The 22,055-nt window shown below is 34.9% G+C and overlaps 6 protein-coding genes across 6 annotated transcripts; 3 read left to right on the top strand and 3 right to left on the bottom strand.

The window, feature by feature from the left end:
- Positions 1-439: 439 nt before the first annotated feature.
- Positions 440-4,553, bottom strand: LOC105256623 (general transcription and DNA repair factor IIH helicase subunit XPB). Its single transcript, XM_011266726.3, has 15 exons — positions 4,388-4,553; positions 3,974-4,179; positions 3,765-3,875; positions 3,533-3,682; positions 3,255-3,437; positions 2,983-3,171; positions 2,788-2,885; positions 2,599-2,705; positions 2,195-2,491; positions 1,848-2,116; positions 1,596-1,760; positions 1,303-1,489; positions 1,094-1,242; positions 868-984; positions 440-720 (listed from the first exon to the last, which is right to left on the bottom strand). Exons 1-15 carry the CDS (start codon positions 4,419-4,421, stop codon positions 592-594), a joined length of 2,391 nt encoding a protein of 796 aa, XP_011265028.1. The 5' UTR covers positions 4,422-4,553; the 3' UTR covers positions 440-591.
- A 154-nt stretch (positions 4,554-4,707) lies between these two features.
- LOC105256624 (RING finger protein 113A) lies at positions 4,708-6,438 on the top strand. Its single transcript, XM_011266727.3, has 6 exons — positions 4,708-4,867; positions 5,018-5,091; positions 5,243-5,440; positions 5,542-5,758; positions 5,875-6,067; positions 6,161-6,438. Exons 1-6 carry the CDS (start codon positions 4,792-4,794, stop codon positions 6,339-6,341), a joined length of 939 nt encoding a protein of 312 aa, XP_011265029.1. The 5' UTR covers positions 4,708-4,791; the 3' UTR covers positions 6,342-6,438.
- Positions 6,439-6,719: 281 nt separating this feature from the next.
- LOC105256625 (tRNA-dihydrouridine(20) synthase [NAD(P)+]-like) lies at positions 6,720-9,351 on the bottom strand. Its single transcript, XM_011266728.3, has 5 exons — positions 8,630-9,351; positions 7,754-8,267; positions 7,425-7,670; positions 7,016-7,360; positions 6,720-6,932 (listed from the first exon to the last, which is right to left on the bottom strand). Exons 1-5 carry the CDS (start codon positions 8,814-8,816, stop codon positions 6,821-6,823), a joined length of 1,404 nt encoding a protein of 467 aa, XP_011265030.2. The 5' UTR covers positions 8,817-9,351; the 3' UTR covers positions 6,720-6,820.
- Positions 9,352-9,365: 14 nt separating this feature from the next.
- LOC105256626 lies at positions 9,366-11,789 on the top strand. The gene is made up of 2 exons (XM_011266729.3): positions 9,366-9,882; positions 11,118-11,789. Exons 1-2 carry the CDS (start codon positions 9,714-9,716, stop codon positions 11,567-11,569), a joined length of 621 nt encoding a protein of 206 aa, XP_011265031.2. The 5' UTR covers positions 9,366-9,713; the 3' UTR covers positions 11,570-11,789.
- A 2,971-nt stretch (positions 11,790-14,760) lies between these two features.
- Positions 14,761-15,929, top strand: LOC105256628 (troponin C). Its single transcript, XM_011266730.2, has 3 exons — positions 14,761-14,877; positions 15,310-15,733; positions 15,813-15,929. Exons 1-3 carry the CDS (start codon positions 14,875-14,877, stop codon positions 15,839-15,841), a joined length of 456 nt encoding a protein of 151 aa, XP_011265032.1. The 5' UTR covers positions 14,761-14,874; the 3' UTR covers positions 15,842-15,929.
- A 180-nt stretch (positions 15,930-16,109) lies between these two features.
- Positions 16,110-20,818, bottom strand: LOC105256665 (mediator of RNA polymerase II transcription subunit 12). The gene is made up of 7 exons (XM_025408933.1): positions 20,663-20,818; positions 19,798-20,414; positions 19,173-19,597; positions 17,519-19,098; positions 17,306-17,442; positions 16,926-17,220; positions 16,110-16,844 (listed from the first exon to the last, which is right to left on the bottom strand). The coding sequence occupies exons 1-7, from the start codon at positions 20,775-20,777 to the stop codon at positions 16,189-16,191; spliced, it is 3,825 nt and encodes a 1,274-aa protein (XP_025264718.1). The 5' UTR covers positions 20,778-20,818; the 3' UTR covers positions 16,110-16,188.
- Between the last annotated feature and the right edge of the window lie 1,237 nt (positions 20,819-22,055).

The raw sequence follows: 22,055 nt of genomic DNA on the forward strand, positions 1-22,055 counted from the left end.
CCATCCTAGAAAGCGCGCAAAAGTGGGGATTCTGTCCAATGACCTCGAGCCGAGGGAGATAGTTGCCAAGGGGTGATGCTATTTCTATTTTTGTATCGGAGAGACAGAGAGCAAAGTACAGACTGAAAAGGTGGGGCGCATTGAAAAAACGGAGAAGGTATCACCTTCTTGGAGATTGGTCGTCTTTATCGTGCTTCTCTTTCCCTCTCTCTCTCTCGTTGCATTCGATATGTTATATAATTCAGTGCAAACGTAAATTTGCTTTTAGATTGAGAGAAAAAGAGTCGACAAAAATTAATCGCATGTGATTATCGGTTTCAATGATATTTTCTCTCATTGTCGGTAAGACATTTCAAAGCGGAATAATTTTAAAACATTATACATGTGATAAAAGTACAATATCAAATTACAATAATTTATTTTTTGACAAACGAGTATTCTTAGAACTAGTTGTCGGGTTTCCCTCAATTTTCATTTTCACGTCATTGCCTTCTCAAACCTGAAATTCTATATTTTACGATAAGTTTAGGATCTTGTACATGTATAATAACATACATTTTTTTATCATTTTATGCTTCCAGTCTGCGCTCTTTATGTCCTAAATTTTTTAAAAAGAGGATGTTTATTTGCCGTTGATGAGCTAGGAGCTTTCTTGTACTCGTAATAGACGGCATCGTCCGCTCCCGACATTGATGTCATAGTGCCAGCTTTACGTACAATCTGAGAAAAAATTTTACTTTAATATGTACTCGCACACACATGTGTGAAATGTATTTTTTGACTATAATACATGTTCCCAATTTAATATTTTAAAAACTTTGATTATATATCAGATCTCTATTCTACATTTGTGTAAATCACACTCACCGGTCTTGGTCCTTCGTTGGGTATTCTTTCTTCATCCGCATCTGTGTCGCTAGCTGTCAAAACTTGTTGCAACAATTGACCTTGTTCTTCTCGGTTCCCATACATTAGATCCGGCTCCTATATGAAAATCATTAAACTTTTTGATAACAATGCAAATATTTTGTAAACAAATACGTCATATACATGAACACACACAACTATAAAATTGTATCGATTGTATCTTTACCTCATCCATGCCTGCAAGTTTTGTAATGACTTTGTAGGCATAGCCTTGATTTACGAGAAATCGTTGACGCTTTCTGGAATAGTTCATTTCCATCGTATCTTGCGATACGAGCGTATAAAAGAATGCGTTATACTCTTCTGCAATTGCTCCTACAACGAAATTTTTAGTTGCAATAATTGGCAGTCGATAGACGCGAGCAAATTATATACCTTTTTTAGCTCTAAGAATACGTCCTAATCGTTGCGCTTCTTGTCTTCTAGATCCACCGTGAGATGAAATTTGAATCAAGACATTAGCTTCTGGTAAATCAAAAGAAGTATCTGCTACTTTACTCACAAATATCGTATTCACTTTTGTATTAAATTTAAAGTTTTGCAAGATGTGTATCCTCTCGCTCTAAAAATATAAATAATATAAATAGTAAAAAAAACGTGCGCTTTCAAAGTATAATTTTATATACGTATATCAAAAGTTATCTAGTTTACAATCTCTACTTACTTACCTGAATAGTAGGACCATAAATATACGGCTTATTCATTTTAACAGCATAATGTTTTAATGCAAACACATTATCGGAAAAGACGATTGTTTTATCGCCACGTCTTTCGTGATATCGAATTAAATATTGGCAGCACCGAAATTTATTTGGATTCATCACATACAACAACTGAAATTATAAAGAGAAATACGACATGTATATAATACATTAAAGAATATACAAGTTGTATAAAATATATAATAAATTTTTTCTAACCAGTTTTTTGCTCATCTTGCAACCAAGATATTCTCTGTAAAATTCTGGCGTCATGGGACACCAAACTTCTGCGCACTGTACCCTTGCTATAAATCCTCTCTTTTGCAATTCTAACCAGTTTGCCTCGTACAACTTTGGGCCGATTAAAAAATTTAAATCAGCAATTTTGTCGTCTTCTCGCAAAAGCGTTGCCGTTAAACCCAACTTGCAGTGAGATTGAACAATTGTTAATACTCTACGGAACATTTTTGCAGGAATAGTGTGTACCTCTAAAAATAAATGCCACAATTATTAATGTAAGAAGTACCAGTGTTACTTTTTATTTTAAATAATACGAATAAATTTACCATCCAAAACCATAATACCCCATTCTTGTTCTTGAAGCCAACGCATCGTATTCTCGGCATCCCAAGAGCGTTTTTGAGTGTGCGTAATCATAGAATACGTTGTTATCAATATACCACAACCCATAAATTTATCCTTTGCTTCGCTGGTAAATCGACAAATCATTGAATCGTCAGCAGTCGACCACATTTTAAATTGTTGCTTCCATTGTTCTACAGATACACCAGAGTTACATAAAACTAGAGCACGTTTACGTACTGTACAGCAGGCTGTCACTCCGACTAAACTCTTACCAGCACCTACATTTAACATGCAAGATTTAAAATTGTTGTAAAAATGTCCCTTGAAATTTTGATTACATTATATTTAGTACGACTAGGCGAGTTTTAGTATGAAATATACTTACCACAGGGTAAGACTATTACTCCGGATCTAGCTCGTCCATTGCCAAACATTTTCCGCAAACTTTTTTCTTGGTAAGGTCTTAATACAGCTGATGGTTTCAAGTCGATACTGGAATATTATTTTGATGTATTTTTAATTTTTGATGTACATGAAAAGTGAGATGTACAACTTTTTCATCAATATTACTTACTTTATATCTGGGTTTACACTATCATTACGAAAATCGTACTCTGCCAATAAAGGGTACTCAAGTTCGATGCAACGTTTTTGTACAACTTCAATTTTTTCCTTTTGTAATGACATATACAATTTTGAATATTTTGCAATATTGTTTAAGAGATAAATACTTGATAATATAAAATTGGATCGAAATATTGACACATACCTGATTTACTTCAAAACTAACTGTTTTCAATCCTTGATCTTCTTCTTCATCTTCGTCGTCTTTATCAATTTTATCATAAAAAGCTGTTATGTCTTCTGGAATGGTAGTTGATTCCACCATCATTTGATCAGATTCCGTTTCCGAATTTGTCTTACTAGTGGCAGGAGTATTTTGTGCCTTTGATCCAAACTATATTCCAACATAAAGAAATATATCTTATTATCATACTAGAAATTATTCAATTAATTATTGGCACACTTAGTTCTATAGACCTGAGGAACTTTTGATTTAGCTTGAACATTTGTGACAATATCATCAACATCTGTATCTTCCGTAGGCGTTATTCGTGTCCTCAACCGACATTCTTGAATAACTGGATCTTTTAATAATTTCTGCAGCACTTCAGGAAATGGCGATTCGATAAAATATTTATTATGTTTTAAAACAAGTTTTACCTATATAAAATGTTTAATATTTTAATATTTCAATTATCTCAGGGTTATTTTTTAATGTCAAACAAAAGAAATTTGTTCAAGTTATCTTTACTCACTTTTCCATAGGATAATGTACATAATTTTATAAACTCAATTATACCATCGGGAACACTAGTTTTACTTAATCTTTTTAAATATTCTATTATATCTTCTGTTTGCAGACCAACACTAACCGCAGCATAGAGCGAATAGGCAGTCAGTTTGTACTGAAAAGGAGAAAAAATTGTATTATACGTATCGCTTCCTCTCTCTAATAATATTTATTTTATCATTCTTTGTTACTCATACTTCGTGAATAAATTCTGGTCGGCATACAGGTTCAGATATCGCAATTAAGAAATCATGAGCATGTTTATATACGGGAGAAAAGGATTCCAAAAAGATGTGTCCATTTGGTGCCTATAAAAAAATGCGTAAATGTCTTTTAATACTTTTTCATCTTTAAATATTTCTCTGCAATGTTCTTGTGCCAAATTTGAATAAAATTTTAGTCTTACCACCCACAATGGTCTGGATGTATTATCTGGCTTTAAAATCATTTGCAAGCGATAATCTTTGGCTCCAAACTCATCTTCGGTCGCGCACTCATCCTGCTTTTCTACATCAGTTTTTGCCGCGTCTGGCACACCATCCGCTTCATTACTGTCTATCGAATCGTCGTCGTTATATTTATCATATTCGTCTTTGCGCTTTTTCCATTTACCTTTATTTTAATAAATGTATTATTAGTAAATATATAAATGTAAATGTAAAGTATATAATTACTTTAATGTACGTCAAATTTACATCAAATTTAATATTATTTAGAAACATAATATAATAAAGATATAATAAAGAAAGAATAAGTTGAAAGAAAATTCGATTTATAACAAATAAAAGATAACCTGTAGAAAAACATGGATTATACTTGCCATTATCTTTTTTAAATCGTTTTGGCGGACCCATTATTTAAAGATGTCTAATTGCTTCCTCTGCTACAATATATGTATCAATTATTCTCGTGTCAGTAGTATTGATAACTGCCAACAAACTGAAACGACACAGCATACATTTATCACTGAACCATGTTTCTTTAGTCCCGATCTACAATAGGTAATTTAAGCTCTAAGCCTTAAGAAATTGACCAATTACAGTCGAGTATTCTCTTCATACTTGACTGTGATTGGTCAATCTCCTAAGGCTTAAAGCTTAAATTACCTATTGTAGATCGGGACTTACACCATGGCTGTGAACTGCACTGACCTGCACTGATCTGCACTCCGCACTCGGCGCTGCACAATTTTAGATACAAGAACGATACAAGTAGATATAAACAATGGTACCTGTATTTAATAAGCGTAAAATTCGTAGCAACGCTACGAGAAAGCGGAAAGAAGCGAATAGTAGTGACGGTGAGTTATAATGAATAATCCATTTCAGTGTAGACTAATTATAGATATCGCACGTCCAGTGGATTAAGTTTGGTTAAACGAAAGAATTTTAGGTTATAGGCCCAAGTGAACAGGTAAATAAATGTTTGGATTTGCATTTTTTTTATATAGATAGCAGCGAGGATGAAACTACGGTGATTAAAAAGGAGAGGAAACGAGACGATCATAATCCTATGATTCAAAGTGTGAGTATTTTTTATACAAAATGTCACGAAATTAATATATCTTTTTCTCTCTTTTACTTAAATTATACCATTAAAATGTCTAGTTATTGAATTTTTGATAAATTTAGAATATGTGACGTTTTATAAATCTCATCAGTTTTCGTTTTTCTAGACAAATGTAAAAAAACAGCAGGAAAAAATTCATTATGACAATGATACTGATGATGATATAAGGGTTTCCTATAAAAGTAGCGGAAATGCTTTACCAGCTGGTCCGAGTGACCAAGGAGCAACAGCTATTCTTCAAACGGAAACGGAAAAAGACAAAGATGCGCAAGCATTATTCGAAAAAGCCCAAAAAATAAATGAAGTATGTGGAATCATTTATTCGTTAAATATATTAATTAAATTTAAAATTGATCTTTTCTGGAAAGATAAAATTAATAATGTTGCTCTTATTTGAATTATTAGGAATTGGAAGGAAAAGAAGATGACAAAATTTACAGGGGTTTAAATAATTATGCGCAATATTATAAAAAGAAAGACACAGCAGCTGGTAATGCGTCTAGTGGCATGGTTCGTAAAGGACCAATTAGAGCACCCTCAAATCTTAGGGCAACTGTAAGATGGGACTATCAACCTGATATCTGTAAAGATTATAAAGAAACTGGATTTTGTGGCTTTGGAGGTATATATATAATTATAATTTACTTTAGTATTAAATAGATGTTGTAGTTCATTTTTGTAGAGTTTTCTAAAATTGATATAGTAAAAATTTTCTTTTTTTTTTTTTTTTTTTTTTAGATAGTTGTAAGTTTCTTCACGATCGGTCGGATTATAAATTGGGATGGCAATTGGAAAGAGGGGCTGCTACTGGAGAATGTGATAATAGTGGAGATGAAGATGATAAAAAGTATGAGATTGATAGCGACGAAGACAACTTACCATTTAAATGCTTTATTTGCAGAAACAGTTTTACAGATCCAGTTGTCACAAAGTATGTATTATTAACTTATTAATGTTCAATATTACTGTTATATATTAATAACTTTAATATTTAAAAGGGTCTAATCTATTTACTTATTTTTAGATGTAAGCATTATTTTTGTGAAAAATGTGCTTTGCAACAATATAAGAAAAGTACACGATGTTATGTTTGTAATACTCAAACTAATGGCACTTTTAATCCTGCAAAAGAAATCATTGCACGAACTAAAATGGAGGAGAAAGAAAAAATAACCACCGCAAGCGAAGCCTCTGATGACGATTAACAAAAATAAAACAACATCTTTACTTCCAGACATACAATTTTAACAATTAATGTATAATATGAAGAGTGACAATTTTTAGAAATTGTAAGCATTAATATAAATTGTTTTGATATATGTTATCAATGTATATAATATATTTTGTGGAGCATTTAATGGAAAGTAAACGATCCTTTGGATAGCTTTCCAATTTTTCTCTTACACTTATTCTTTAAATAACAAACATCTTTCAAAAATATGTTAAATTTATTATGAATATTAGAAGCAGTAACGAAGATATACATATATATCCTAGGGATGTATATGTGGGATACACTCTAAATAGGATTTAAATTTTTTATTAAATGGATAATAACTCCATGCATAATATATTTTTAATAAAAAAGTAAAATTTATTTACAGAAAGAATAATATTTACATATTTTTTTATATAATTGCATCAAAAATTTTTAAATGCATTCTATAGATCAAAAGTCTAGATATCATCGAGAAATAATGTTGCCACTAGCAGAAAGACTTTCTTCATTGATTACTCCCAAGAAATAGAGACATACCAAAGCAGCACCTTGTTCAGCCCATTTCTTATTTTTTTCCCTGAAAGGAGGAAGTGTACAATAAAGAAGTAGAAATAAAACGGAAAGAAATAAAAATCTTTTCTTTTTTCAAATATAATTTACCAGAAGGAAGAACCATATTTCCTGCCGTCAACGGTAACTACAGAACAAAAAAGTTTATCTTCTTGCTGAGTATTATATATCGGCATTTTTTTACGATTTTCCTTGGTCCACTTGAGTAATCTAGTCTTTGGCAGTTCAGAGTCTGTTGTGTAACTATTCCTCAAAAAAGCACAACGCATCAAGGAAACATCATTCTCTTCATAAATTTTTCTTTTGTGAGAAACATTATTGTCCTTTGCGTCTTTGTCGAGCATTACTGGCATCACTTGAAATCGACCCAACAAGCCCTTATCTCGAAATTCCTTATTTTTGGATCGGCAATAATCACCCAATCCCCATACTTCACTAAAAAGAACTTTTTGAGCAAACATAGAAAGCGAAAAAAAAAAGGAAAAGAAAAAATATTCACCATATTTGTTCTAGTGTTTGCGAATCGAGAAATTTTCTTCCTAGAGGAGATTCCTGAAGCTCCCGTAAAATATTTTGTACACAATATTTTGTATTGGAAGGTGAATTATCACAATCAACTGCATATTTTAAATATGATTTTATAACATTTTCCATTGATAGTAGACCTTCTTTACGAAATATCGAACAGTTCCATTGAGCTGCGCGAGCAAGCATCACACTACTACAACCTGTTTTTTCTTTAAATCTATAGAAACAGATTAAAAAAGACTTGAGAAATGTGTACCTGATGATTATTTGATAAAAAAATGCTGAAATGACCTGAATTACCTGAATATGTCGGAATGCTGTTGAATGTCTTTGGACCCACCATTCGCGATGACCGGTATCGAGAGTCTATCCGAAATCTGCTTGAGAACTTGATTTCGATTGGGGTGTTGCGGTCTCTCCTCAATCGTGCGACCGTGTATGGCAATGGCTTCGATACCAGTAGAAGCTAGGGTGTCGCAAAGTTGGAGAGTCTCCTCCAGGCTGGATAAAACGCGTATTTTACACGTGACTGGTATTGTTACAGTTTCAATCATCTTTCGCAAAATATTTGTCGCTTTTCGTGGGTCACTAAGAAGGGAAGCGCCCATTCCTCCGAGTATTGAAAATTTCTTTGGACAACCCATGTTGACATCTATGCCAGCAACATCCTTTTCCACCATACGAGCGACTTCGGCCGCTCTTAATGGATCGGACGTACCAATTTGAAGAACCACATGCTCTCGTTCCCGAGGACAAGTACGAAACACTACTGTACCGTCAGTTTTGTCGATGTAATCGATTGTGCTCAAAACATCTACAAATCAAATAATAACAATGAATAAATCTAAAATCTTAGACAAATTAAGTTAAGAGTCAATAAAATCTGATGAAATAAAAATTTGTTTAAAATTAGGAAAAATTGAACATTAGTCCTTCTTTAAAGGAATACCGCTTTATTCGACTCAACAAAATTCAAGTCAATTGAAACAGCAACTATGACATAAAAATTTAACTATGATAATATTAATTATATTAATAATCACAATAGAAATGTGTTAAAGTTTGTGTATCGATGAATCAAATTCTTATGCTCAAGTTTAATATAAAATCCTTTTGACATAATGTCAATACATGAAAGTTTTGCATAATTTTTGCAAAAAAAAAAATGCATTTTACCATTCTCTCGACGAATCGAACGAAGTAATTTTCTATCAATCAACTCTTCGGTATAAACTATGTCCGCACCGTAGTCTAGAGCGAGCAAACGCATCGGAAGTGTTCCGATACGCACCATGGGCGCCAAGATGAGTTTATTGTCGTAGTTGAGTCTCGTTCTTGTAACTGGAGCCGGCTCTTTTTCCATTTTACCGCAAACAATGCGTTATGACGATTCATGCAGACATTAATTCAGAACCCACGTGGACTTACGTACGTGGATTTACATATGTGTAGGGGACATTGATAAGCGAAATTTTATTTGTTGTCTTGATCGTTTTAGAGTCACTTTGTCACGTCGGGTAAAACCGTATGGAATGTTTTCGCATAATTATTTTGCGCATTTGTCACTTTATTAAAAACGTTTGAAACTTCAATAACCCTCAGAACACGTATCTTGTTTCTTTTAGAGAGGTTAGAATTAAGCGTATGCTAGAATGCGTTCAAAAATTCTATCGTGAGATGAAGTAGCGTTTAACTGACCAATCGGACAAAAGGGGAGCAAACATTTCTGCGTCTCGATTGGTCGATCGATTGCGATTATATCCTACGGGTACGATTTTCGAACGTACTTTAAACTAAATAACAGCACACATGCGACATACAGCTACATGTGTGTGCGCGCATGTGTGTGGCAACCTTGAGTATCACTACCAACTTTATTCATTCATCCATTACCAATTTCATTCAATACCATATACGTATATGCGTTCAATTTGTATGGAATGCACGGATGATGAGGGTAAATTAACCAAGTTGAGTTAGGTCAACAATTGTGTAGTATATGTAGTATACGTATATGCGTTTTCGCGTCTTACAACTTTTCGAGACTCGTAATAATTTCGCGACGTTATGACATCGGTTCGCCGTTTTACAATGACACTTTGCCTGGCACGCGTGTTTGCTTCCGTCCGCGAATAGACTGGAGAGAAAAAGAAAACTGTGACGACACTTGAAAACAATTGACAAGGATTCGAATGGGAAATTCGGTCAATTACCTTGGACTGGGCGAGTTACTCGGAGAGATAGCGAGACGGTGATCAGCATGGTAAACGCGAGCAGCGTCGTGGCGCATTTCGTGAAATTGCTGGTGACCGCGATATGCATGAGGCATCTCGCCGAGCCCTACCGGGCAAAGGCCTTGCCGACTACGTGGTCTCTGCGTGCCTTTCGAATTCTCTTCATGCATTCGATCTTGGGGATCTTCAGATTCGGTAAGACGAATGTCTCGTATCTAAAAATAAACAATCCCTCTACCTGTTGCTTTGCTCCTTTTTTGTTTATAGAAACAAGAATCTTACATTTATCAAAATGCGACAAGGTATAAAATTGATCTAAATTTTTTCTTCAATTTTATTTAATTTTATTTATTTGCTTTTAATTTCCTTTATATTTCTTTATCTTTACTATTAACTTGGTTATACATTATTATATACGTGTAATATTATTCATTATATTAGTATTATTATATTTTACTATTATTTTATACAATGTCAGTTGTATCCCTTTTACATTTCATTTGTTTATACGTAATATTTCTTGGCAGTTTATGTGCATGTGAGCATATACCATTTTTTTTATAATGTGTTTTCTTCAATGGCTACTCTATTTGTTCAAAGCTTAATAACTTATAGGTATGGACCATCCAAGATTCCATGTCATAACTTTGCAGGGGGGTGGGCACAGGGTGGGTGTCGCAGCAAAGAGCGATTCACGATATGACACATGGCCACGTGGTATTTAATTTTTGTGTCTAATTCGAGAATGGAAGAGGAAGATTTTTCCATTTGTCAACAATAAGGATTTACGGTTTTTGTCAACAATAAGGATTACGGTAATTGTACAATATTTGTTATCGTTGGAACAAGTGAGGAATCTTTGCAAAAAAAATGTATATTAATTATATCTTTGAGATTTCTACATATGTATAATTTATTTAATAGCATTAATCTTGGTCAAATTAATTGCGTTTGCATCTACTTGGAGTTTTGTTTGTTATTATGCAATTTTGTCCAAGTATACTTTTGCGCAACATTTATTTAATCCTTTCAGAAATACCTTAGAATGATAAACAAAATATATGCAACATTAGAGCATTGTATGCACAATTGTCTACAAGCTACGTGCACTTTGTTGGAATGTTTTCGCACATACATATATTCTCACAGTAACGTAAGACTTTTCACATCCAAGCGAGAAGCAAGAAATTTTGACAAGCACCGTCTCAATTTTTTTCTTTTCTTACATGTTCCAACAAGTCGACCTAATAATTTATGGTATGGTCATGTGATCAAATTACATTTGTTTACGTACACTGTTCTTTTGCAAACTATAGCACAGAGTTATAACATTGAATCTTGTATCCTTTTAATGCCTATTTAATGTGATTGTACACCTCTACATTTTTTTCTTATACATTTTCTTTATTATATAATTTCAACATTTTCAGGAGTTCCGTTTACTTCGTCATCGACACCTACGGCAAAGTGCTTTCGAAGCTTTTACGATTGGTTTTCCAGTGTCATTGAAATTGTTCCTTTGGCATTACTGACATCTGGTATATTGAGTGCATATCAGGTAGATGAAAAGATACGTATGCTGTTATTGTTTCTTGGTACGATACCGATATTTTTTCCATTAGCGATAAAACAAAAGGAAAGACAACTTAGGAAGCTCCGTTTTATAACTAATATCACTATCGTATTACAAATATTACCGATAATGATACTTGGTTTGCAAAATGGCAATTACAACGTTATTAGTTTAGTTGCTTCCTATACTTTTGAACGTTTTTTTGTGGAAGAATTTTGTTATCGATATAGTATTCCGTACACTGATTTGATGCAATATTGTATATGCTTTGTCGAGGTCTTCACAGTATCAACATTGCAGGAATTGTAAGAGGCTAATTTTGAATTGATTCTCTTTTATCTATTCAAAGCTATTGTCGTTTGATACTTAACAAGTGTTGTTTATTATATTTGATATGAAGATATATGTTTGATATGTCAATTTTTAGAAAGGCCTAAAGAAAAATCTGTGCTATAGTTATATGATACAATCTTTCTACAATTATTCTATAATATAAATGAACCGATATGTAACAATAATATTATTTTGCTATCAATTTATAAATTTAAATCAAAGAAATGACACAAGTCAAAGTAAATATGTGAAATTTTAATACATTTTATGTATCACAAAAAGTACTGCCGATTCAAAGTAAGATATATATATATATATATATATATATATGTCAATTACAATTTCTATAATATACATAAAAATCATGCCATATTTTTTATTCTTTTTATATCATAATGTAGCCACAAAAATTTGTAATCTTTTTTTAATAGCTGTTTAATATATCCCCTAAAATCAAATTCTTCTAGGAAAAAGAATCGGCGCAAAGTTTTTTGACATAGTCAATATCTCATAACAAAATAATCCGAATGTACTGAATATTTTTTTTAATGACGAGCTAAAGAGATGCGTATAAGTGCAATTTGTTGATTTAACTTGTGTAATTAATTTTATTTATGTGAAATTTTTATGCATATAGAAAGAAAATTTTTAATTGCCGGCCTATTTAACTACTAGAAACACACGCGCGTGCCCACAAACACACACACACATATACACAAATGGCCAAAAGATGATTTTTTCATAAGTGATAGTATTTGATATAGAAATTTCTATTCTGATTTTATAATTGAATATATAAAATCTTTTATTATCTGATTGATTTAATGTTTAGGCCCAGCAAGAACACTTTTTTTATCTAATAATGTGTCGTTAGAATTCTTAAGATATCTAATTCAATGACGAAGAATTGCGCCATCAAAGCACAAATTCTCTGACAAAGGAATGTTCCAATTTTAAGACTTGTGTATTAAAATTTATCTACGGTTTACTAATGAAATATTTTACCCAATATTTTGATATATAATATAATGATAATCATTTTTTCCCGCGAGATTTTGCTACAAATTTATCAGAGAGATGTATCACCTCTTGTGAATATAAAATTTTTCTTATACAAACTTTACTGTGTAAAGTCATTTATTTATGTCATAAATAATAACACGTTCGAGTCCACATGTGCTAAGGGAACGTGACTATTATTATCCCTACCTCTACCGAAATGTATTTCTTAAAATATTGATAAAAAAAGTTGTACATATTTTTCACAAATTGCATTTGCGAAACAGAGTGGAATATAGCGTGGAAATGATTTTAGACTCAAATCTCTCATGCGTTTTTTTATTCTTAGTATCTGTTTCTTCACACACTTTGAAAATGATTTATATATTTCGGTAATCCTTTCCATTTCATTGGATATTTATGCACACATGTTATTGACACAAATAGGCTTTAACAAGTATTTATCTGAAAGTTTAACAAGATTTGTTTGCAAGATTTTCAAATGCCTATAATAAATAAATTGTATTTAATGTAAATATATAAAAATTTATATTATTAAAGAACGAAGGAGATTTTAGCGACATGATTATATGTATATTTCGCAATAAGCTTTCTTTCTAGCTTTCGAGTACAAGTATAAGTATAAAAAAAAATTAAAAACATCTACATCGACATACATACAAACGATATTATTAGTATATAAGTGATACAAATAATTAAATTGAGCGATTTCGATAATTTATTATCGATCAATGAATTTTCAGAGTATGATTATATTCAAGCCACATGTAATTTAAAAACAGCTCATCCAACAAGAAGCATCGCTCGAAATATAATTAAACGTGTCGAAAAGTAAAAAAAAATTATTTAGATATATTAACTCAATGTTGGGAAAAAAGAATATCAAGATAAATGGCCCAATTTTGCCATTGAGGATTTCGCAATTAAGTTCTCCTTGTTAAGGAGTCTCGACGCGTTAATTTGGCATGAGCAAAATTGCTTTGCAAAATTTGGCACAGTAATGCAATAACCATCGAATTTACCTCTTGCTCGATGAGTGGATGCACTGAAAATATTTCCAATAAGATTATTTAGCGTACATCTTATAGTAGTGACGATACAAGGCTGCGCGCGATGATAGCTATTAGATGAATATAATTTATCTCTATATATTTTAAAACATGAATCTTTTTTCAGTACATTTGATCAATAAGAATATTAGCAATCGAGAATAATCGAAAAGAATACCTCCGACCTATTTTTTCCCCCCGACTGGAAAATGCGCGGGAAGGAAGCGATGAATCGTTTGCGCCAGAAGGAACAGCCCGGGATATATTTTTACATCATTCTAGCTGCATGCTAGGCATGTTGTAACGGTTTGCAGCCACGGAATGCGTAGGCAGCGACCTAAGAACGGTAATACGTTGCCCTATTTCAAGAGCTTGGAGTATCAGCTAATAAACGATTACATGGAATGGATCGCGCGCGCACCGAACGAGGACACAATTTTTATTTTTATCAATAGCGTGACACATATGCGATTTAAAATTCACACCCTATCCGTTTATTTTTATCATGTAAAAATAATTGAGTATATAATTGCGCCAAATATATAAATTACATAACTAGCTGTCGCGATTAGCCGTTTTTCCGCTACTCTCTCAGTCTTCGTCATGTGTCTGTATAATATAAATTCATTCATAAATATCAAGTACTTGCCAATCTATACATTTCTTTTCTACATGTATCGTTCGTTTGACGTCTTGAGAATAATTTAAAAATGCCGATCGCTATTGATTTTTATTTTTTTTTATAATTGGATGATTTATCGTATTCTGATATTAATAGCGATAAAATGTTCTCGTTACGTAAACGTAGATAAGATTATAGTAAAAACAGCCTGTACTGCGATACGCATGATGTAAAGATAATTTTATAATATTATAAAAAATGTGCTTTATTGTATAAAGTGCTCGATGAACTATCTTTATTCTATCTTTAACGAAAATATCTGTCAAAGCGTCAAAGCCGATATTATGCATCGACCTTTGTACAAAACGACGCGAAGAGGCGTCGGTACTCACTTATAACATGTTTCATTTTTCGTCGGCGTTACGCGAAACTCTATTTTTGCGTCCACCGACTTTCTAGCTGGTTTAGCCGATGACGGAGAGGAAGTCTTTATACCGGGACGGAAGAAGCGATTCTCTTCAAGTGTCGTTCGTCCGCCGCGTTCGTAGGTCACTCGGTTTCCCTAATAAAAGGTCCCCTTACTAATCGTCATGGTAAGAAGATAAGTTGAAAGATATCTTATTTGTTAAAGAAAAAAATTGTGTAAATTTAAAAAAAATTAAAAATTAAAAAATTTTCTTGCAAAAAAGACTATAAGAATGTCGCACATTATTCGAGCAACGATATTTGAAACGCTGTTGTGTTATTTATAAGAAAGAAGAGACATTTTCCTACTCTTTGGAGAATAAAAAAATGTTATTTTAAAATATGTCTCTCCTTTCTTTAATTATATTAAATAAGATTATATAATAATATATAATACATCGAGCAACACTTGAATTTTAAAATTTTCCGTTTAAACAAACCCACATAGTATCTATCAAAAAGATATTCGGAAGATATCAAATTGCCCAAAGATGTCTTCCGGATATCTTTTGAACGTCTTTTGGATATGCATGATATGTGGATGTGGATACATTCGACAGGAGGAAGATACTGATCAAAAAGTGGCCGTGATGCGTAAAGCATTCCAAATGTTTGATACAACGAAAAGCGGTTTTATCGAAACCATGAAAATCTCGACGATATTAAACACAATGGGACAACTATTCGACGATGGTGAATTAAATTCTTTAATCGAGGAAAATGATCCCGAGGGTTCTGGCAAAGTGAATTTTGACGGTTTCTGTAAAATCGCCGGTCGATTCCTTGAAGAGGAAGACGCCGAGGCGATGCAGGAGGAATTGAAAGAGGCGTTTCGATTGTACGATCGTGAAGGTAACGGATACATTACTACGGCTACATTGAAGGAGATTTTGGCGGCGTTGGATGATAAACTTACCAGTTCTGACCTTGATGGAATAATCGCAGAAATTGATACAGACGGCTCCGGTACGGTGGACTTTGACGGTAAGTACAATACTGTATATGTTTTCAATAAGATAGAAATTATTAACTTATTTGTGATGAACGCTTGATCCGTTTGCAGAATTTATGGAGATGATGACTGGAGAATGATCGATGTATTAAAACGATGATGGATTATCCAATTACTATAAGAAGGCATTAAACTTTCTTAATAAAATGATATTTTTCGCAAAAGAAATTATTTTATTTTATCGTTAATTAATCCTTACTTATGTGCATGAAAATCGGTAGGGAATGCAAGGAAATGAGAAAGAGAGAATTGTATCGTAAATACATATTTACAAATATCTGCATTTTAAATAGGGCAATTTATTAATTGCATTTGCTACATCAATAAATTTTTTTTAACATTAAATGAAAAAATAAAAAACGCTTTTGTTTAAACATCATCGTTACATATAGCGATGCCGCATCTATAAGTTTGACTTAGGAACATTTCACTGGTAGTACATCTCGTTGGCGGGTTGGTCTTCATGTTGAATATAGGCGGTTTGTACATATACATTAGGTACGGAAAGAGCACCAACGCTCAATGGTCTGTCCAATGGATAGTTGAAAGGTTTACCATCCAGAGAAATAGCACCACCAATAATTTGGGAGATGGGCTTATTCTGGTAGTATCTGCTGACGGAACTATCCTGTTGTCTCTGATTGAAGACATTTTGGAAGCCGCCAGCATGGGATTGTCCGCTACCGGCGTTTGCTGCACCATATCCTTGCTGCTGTTGGCTCTGTCCTTGGTAAGTAGATTGGTATTGGCCAGACTGTGCGCCACCATTACCTTCTTGCGCACTTTGTACATTTTGTGGTCCTTGGTTGCTTTGCTGTCTACCTTGGTTGCTTTGCTGTCCACCTTGGTTGCTTTGCTGCCCACCTTGGACTGCTACTGCGTTTTGTCCTTGCGCTTGACCCCATGGCTGTTGTCCTTGCGATTGACTCGATTGCTGCTGTCTACGAGCGTTTTGAGCCTGTTGTCTTTGGTATCCATACTGGTTTTGTACGCCGAAGACATTCTGTACTTGCCGTTGGACTTGAGATTGAGCGTTTTGTCCTTGTTGTTGGGCGTAGAAATTAGCTTGATGGTTTCTTACAGCTGCAAAGAAGAAATGACTTATTCTTCTGACAATGCTACTCAACAATGAATGGCTTTGTTCTTGTGGTATTGATAATGCACCTTGATTTACTTGCTGATTGGCTGATAGATTTTCAGGCACAACTTCCACAGCTTGCTGCGAACCGCTTCCCCGGTTACCTTGATATTGCTGTTGATTCTGCTGATATTCCTGGGAGCTAACTACTTGATATTCATTTTGTTGGTATGTTTGGTATTGTTCCGGGATTACTGGCCCATAAGATGGACTTTGTTGTCCTGGTTGAGAAATCACAACAAACAATTGAACTGGGAATCCTTGACCTTGTTGACCTTTAGGAAGAGCCAATCTAGCGGGGAAACCAAAGACCTGTTGCGGCTGAAAAAAATTAATATTTAAGCTTATATTGTTTATCAAATTGTAATCATGGTTGTGAATTATTTATAGGAAAGAAAATAATTACCTCGGTGATGTAGAATGGATTTTGGGCTTGGACAGCGTCGTTGACGCTCTGCTGGATGTCTTGAACAGATGGATAATCAAAGCTCTGACCTGGTGCTTGCTGAGACTGCCTGGCAATAACATTCTGTCCTTGCTGAACTGTAAAATGAAAAGAAAGTTTTAACTGTTTGGTTAAAAAAGCAATTCGTTGATAATCTTGCAATCGGAAACATACGATCGGTTGTAAATTGATCGAGTTCGACGAATTGTTGTCTATGTTGAGAGATGCTGATGGGGTTGCCCTGATCATCAAATTTAGGTCCAAGATAGACGCGGACGACGACATTGGGTACGTTTTGCTCACTCTGGACGGTGATCTGATACTCGTACGGCTTATGATCTAATCTCTGTACTTGTGCCTTGATTTGCTGTTGCTGTTGAGCTTGTTGCTGCTGCTGCTGTCCTTGTTGGTACTGCTGTTGCTGTGATTGTGGGTACTGCTGCTGTTGTGATTGTGGGTACTGTTGCTGCTGTCCCTGTGGATACTGCTGCTGCTGCGATTGTGGATACTGTTGCTGCTGTCCTTGTGGGTACTGCTGCTGTTGTCCTTGTGGGTACTGCTGCTGCTGCTGCTGTCCTTGTGGCTGCTGCTGTCCTTGTGGGTACTGCTGCTGCTGTCCTTGTGGCTGCTGCTGTCCTTGTGGGTACTGCTGCTGCTGTCCTTGTGGGTATTGCTGCTGCTGTCCTTGTGGATACTGCTGCTGCTGCTGTCCTTGTGACTGCTGCTGAGATTGTTGATGCTGCTGCCCTTGTGGGTACTGCTGTTGCTGTCCTTGTGGATACTGCTGCTGCTGTCCTTGTGGGAACTGCTGCTGCTGCTGTCCTTGTGGCTGCTGCTGTCCTTGTGAGTGCTGTGGCTGTCCCTGTTGGTTTCGCTGCTGCTGCGAGTTTTGCTGCTGCCCCTGCTGGTTTTGCTGCTGTCCCTGTTGGTTTTGCTGCTGTCCCTGCTGGTTTTGCTGCTGTCCCTGTTGGTTTTGCTGTTGTCCCTGCTGGTTTTGCTGCTGCTGCGGGTTTTGCTGCTGCCCCTGCTGGTTTTGCTGCTGTCCCTGTTGGTTTTGCTGTTGTCCCTGCTGCTGTCCCTGCTGGTTTTGCTGCTGCTGCGGGTTTTGCTGCTGTCCCTGCTGGTTTTGCTGCTGCCCCTGCTGATTTTGCTGCTGCTGCAGGTTTTGCTGCTGTCCCTGCTGGTTTTGCTGCTGCTGCGGGTTTTGCTGTTGTCCCTGCTGGTTTTGCTGCTGTTGCGGGTTTTGCTGCTGTCCCTGCTGGTTTTGCTGCTGCTGCGAGTTTTGCTGCTGTCCCTGCTGGTTTTGCTGCTGCTGCGAGTTTTGCTGCTGCTGTTGGTTTTGCTGCTGCTGCTGTTGAGCATACTGCTGCTGTTGAGCATACTGTTGCTGTTGAGCATACTGCTGCTGCTGTTGGAATTGTTGTTGTTGCTGCTGGTTTTGTTGCTGTTGTTGCTGAGCGGCTGCGTTACTGACATCAACGTAGTAATTGTCGAAGAAAGTTACAAGTGGACTAATCTGAACATTCTGGATGCTAACGCCGGGCACTAAAATGTCATTGTATTGATATGCCGGTAGAGAGTTCTGATACTGCTGGAATAATTGGATGACTTTGTTGAAAAGTTGGTAGAAAGCTGGGTCACGGACGGCGATATTGCCCGATTCCAAAACAGAAGGAGTATAATCATAAATGTTCTGAACTTCAGGAGCATTACCGAGGAGTTGACGCGCGGCTGCTTGAAGACTGCCATAGTACCTGTAATAAAAAATATATCATCATAAGTATCACATGATATCATGATCGCGCGATTAGTCGAATAGAAGATTAACCTTGGATTAACACTTCTGCCCGTTCCTTGGATAAGTTCTCCAAGAATGTTCAAACCTTGCGGTTGGAAAAGGGAGAGGAAAGCGCCTTGCGGAGTGAGGACCTGTCCAGACTCAATAGTTTCACTCAGTCTCTGTATCATTTTTCTGACATTGTTGACAAGATTACTTCTAACAGAGCTGAGCTGAACATTTGAAGGACGTGAAGGGAATTCGAGTCCATTTGCTTGTCGAAGATGCGGTTGATACGGTGCTTGTACATTGTCAAAATCGGTATTTTGAACTGGACCAAGTCCGTTTGAAAGACGGTTCAGCTCGTAATGGGCCTGCAGTTGTTGATGAACGTAATAATAGATGGCTCCCTGACCGTTTTGCTGATTCTGATTACTTTGAATACCTCGATGTGCCGTCGATTGCTGTTGTGCATTCTAGAATTATATTTGTAATTTATATATGATTTATATATATCATTATATATTTTAAATAAATCATTTATATTCATCATTTATTCAAAAATATCATTGAGCACGCACGAATAGAAATATCAAGGAGATAGTATATTTTGTCTTTTTCTATGTAAGAAAATACTTCGCGCAATATTTGTTTGCACTATTTAAAATATGCTTACCTGCGACAACAAATCTCCAGCGAGATTAACGAAGGCGTAATAGTTGGCAAGGCCGATGTCTTGCGTGAAATAAGAAAGCTGCTGTTCATCGTTGGCTAAACTAGCAGTATAATTAACGGGAACAACAACAGGGTTTTGTCCGGCGCCCTGTGCAACAATGTTTTGGATTTCTTGGATGACTCTAGCGTCGAAATAAGATTGGGGAATAACTTCGTAGAGAGGCGGCAGAATGACACCCTGTGTCTCCGGGTGTTGCAGAACGGCTGCGATGAAAGCTCTGACAAATTGCTCTTCGTTAACATGGACGCGGGCCCAAGCGGCAGTTGCTAAAAGTGTCTGATAGTCTCTGGCACTTGATAAAGTTCTCTGCAGAAGGGCGACCTCCTTGCGAAGCTGGCTGTTGGAGCTTGAATAAGAAGTGCCTTTGGGTTGTACCAAACCGGCCTGTACAGTGCTCGCGTAGTAATTGACAAGGTTCGGGTTGTTATATTGTTGCAAATTGTTTTGGATGTCGTAGGAAGAACCAAGGTTCTGTAGCTGTTGATTCGGAATTTCTTGATTGATTTGTTGCAATAGTACGATAACATCTTGCTGCTTCCTCACAAGATCTTGATTAGCTAAAAAAGAACAAAGAAATGATTGATTGCAATTTCTCAAATTACATCATGTTTCAACATCCAAGTCATTTTTTTATAACAGACAAAAGTCTGTAAAGCTTAGTATTATAAATTCAATTAAAAAAGTAACATTAATAAACATATAGCAGCAATATTTTAAAGAATATTTCAAATCTCTCAGTCTTGTTTGAACGAAAAATGAGAAAGAGGAGAGATCAAAGAAGAGTAAAGTGATAATTATTACTTACCAGCACGTTGTTTCTGCTGCTGCTGCTGCTGCTGCTGCTGCTGCTGTTGCTGCTGCTGTTGGGGGTAGGCCGCCCCAAAAGCTACCAGAGCCAGTAGAACGATTGCGCACCTCATTATGATGCTGTCAAAGTCGTTCGCCGCATGCTGTCTACTGAGCGATGCGAGTCTTTTATACCAAAATCGTATCAAACAAAGACCTATCAGTAGCGACCTATTGACCCACCCCAGCCGTGTAAAATGTCTACGTGCGATACCCCCTGCTATTCAGATTCGGACTTGTCGAAGCTAATCGAAGGTTAAATTAAAGCGATAATAAATCCCCCCGGCGCGAAAGCAAGATTTCATTGCATCAGCAGTTACGGAATTAGAACTTCGTATAATGCCTTCATCATCAATTTTTTTTCTTTTCTTATTTTACCTTGATAACTATATTTTATTACCTTCATATAGCCACATTTTTATGCAAATATGATTTATTTTGCACTATAAATACTAGTTTGCTGCTCGATTCTTTTTTTTTCACTGAAATGAAATTTCACTTCTTTTAAATGAGAGATAAAGAGTGAAATAATTTTCAACATATCATTATTTAACGATACAATTAAATGCAGCATACACTTTACACAAATATTCTAAGAAATTTATTTTTCTCATCTCTTTTTATCTTTGATAATATAATTACATATCATATATAATAATAGATATAATATATATAAATCGCGATTGAAAAATATGCAAAATATTGGACTGTAAAGTCAATCTCAGATTTCGTACATTAGATGTTTACAGTGTTATAAAATAAATCGATTTTTTCTTTAATTAATCTATTTTTAACTAGATAGCAATTCAATGTCACCGAGTATCGATTCTGTGCATCGATAAAAATATAAATTGCAAAATACAAATAAATGATACCATGCATTTAAATTTCTTTTAAGATACAAGATAATCAAATCTTTTATTTGGGAACAGATAAATAATTTTAATTAATTACAAAGATTTTTATAAATAATTTGTGCAGTGAATTGCAACTTGATAAACTTTTTGCAGTGAATTGCAACTTGATAAACATGTAATTAATGTTATTACTTCGTTTGACTTATTTGTGCTTCAAACTTTCCATAAGTCAAGACTTGATAATCGGTTATTATCTCGTACTTCTGATGTAATTCGCGCATACGTTGTTGATGAAAACATTTTAACTTTTTTAAAAATAGGTGTGTATAAATAATTTTTTAATTAACTACTTAATATCTTTCAATATATATTAGTTTCATAAACATATCTAATGCTATTATAAATAACATTTATGAAATGAACATGTGCTATTTGGGAAGAAACATAATAGAAGCAATATGAATGGTGTAGTCATTGAAGTATAATCCACACAGG

The sequence above is a fragment of the Camponotus floridanus genome, unplaced genomic scaffold (genome assembly GCF_003227725.1).
Source record: "Camponotus floridanus strain SB8 unplaced genomic scaffold, Cflo_v7.5 scaffold24, whole genome shotgun sequence".
Classification (NCBI taxonomy): Eukaryota; Metazoa; Arthropoda; class Insecta; order Hymenoptera; family Formicidae; genus Camponotus; species Camponotus floridanus.

Excerpts from the sequence above, each read along its gene's own strand:
- LOC105256623 (XM_011266726.3), bottom strand. The coding sequence starts at position 4,421 with ATGGGTCCGCCAAAACGATTTAAAAAAGATAATG. Across the intron at positions 2,706-2,787 it reads AGTGTAAACCCAGATATAAA|TATCGACTTGAAACCATCAG; the intron begins GTAAGTAATATT and ends ATAATATTCCAG. Across the intron at positions 2,492-2,598 it reads AGTAATAGTCTTACCCTGTG|GTGCTGGTAAGAGTTTAGTC; the intron begins GTAAGTATATTT and ends TGTTAAATGTAG.
- LOC105256624 (XM_011266727.3), top strand. The coding sequence starts at position 4,792 with ATGGTACCTGTATTTAATAAGCGTAAAATTCGTAGCAACGCTACGAGA. Across the intron at positions 5,759-5,874 it reads TGGATTTTGTGGCTTTGGAG|ATAGTTGTAAGTTTCTTCAC; the intron begins GTATATATATAA and ends TTTTTTTTTTAG. Across the intron at positions 6,068-6,160 it reads ACAGATCCAGTTGTCACAAA|ATGTAAGCATTATTTTTGTG; the intron begins GTATGTATTATT and ends ACTTATTTTTAG.
- LOC105256625 (XM_011266728.3), bottom strand. The coding sequence starts at position 8,816 with ATGGAAAAAGAGCCGGCTCCAGTTACAAGAACGAGACTCAACTACGAC. Across the intron at positions 8,268-8,629 it reads TTCGATTCGTCGAGAGAATG|ATGTTTTGAGCACAATCGAT; the intron begins GTAAAATGCATT and ends TTTGATTTGTAG. Across the intron at positions 6,933-7,015 it reads AAATATGGTTCTTCCTTCTG|GGAAAAAAATAAGAAATGGG; the intron begins GTAAATTATATT and ends TCCTCCTTTCAG.
- LOC105256626 (XM_011266729.3), top strand. The coding sequence starts at position 9,714 with ATGGTAAACGCGAGCAGCGTCGTGGCGCATTTCGTGAAATTGCTGGTG. Across the intron at positions 9,883-11,117 it reads CTTGGGGATCTTCAGATTCG|GAGTTCCGTTTACTTCGTCA; the intron begins GTAAGACGAATG and ends CAACATTTTCAG.
- LOC105256628 (XM_011266730.2), top strand. Across the intron at positions 15,734-15,812 it reads CGGTACGGTGGACTTTGACG|AATTTATGGAGATGATGACT; the intron begins GTAAGTACAATA and ends ATCCGTTTGCAG.
- LOC105256665 (XM_025408933.1), bottom strand. The coding sequence starts at position 20,777 with ATGAGGTGCGCAATCGTTCTACTGGCTCTGGTAGCTTTTGGGGCGGCC. Across the intron at positions 20,415-20,662 it reads GCAGCAGAAACAACGTGCTG|CTAATCAAGATCTTGTGAGG; the intron begins GTAAGTAATAAT and ends GTTCTTTTTTAG. Across the intron at positions 19,598-19,797 it reads CTGGAGATTTGTTGTCGCAG|AATGCACAACAGCAATCGAC; the intron begins GTAAGCATATTT and ends ATATAATTCTAG.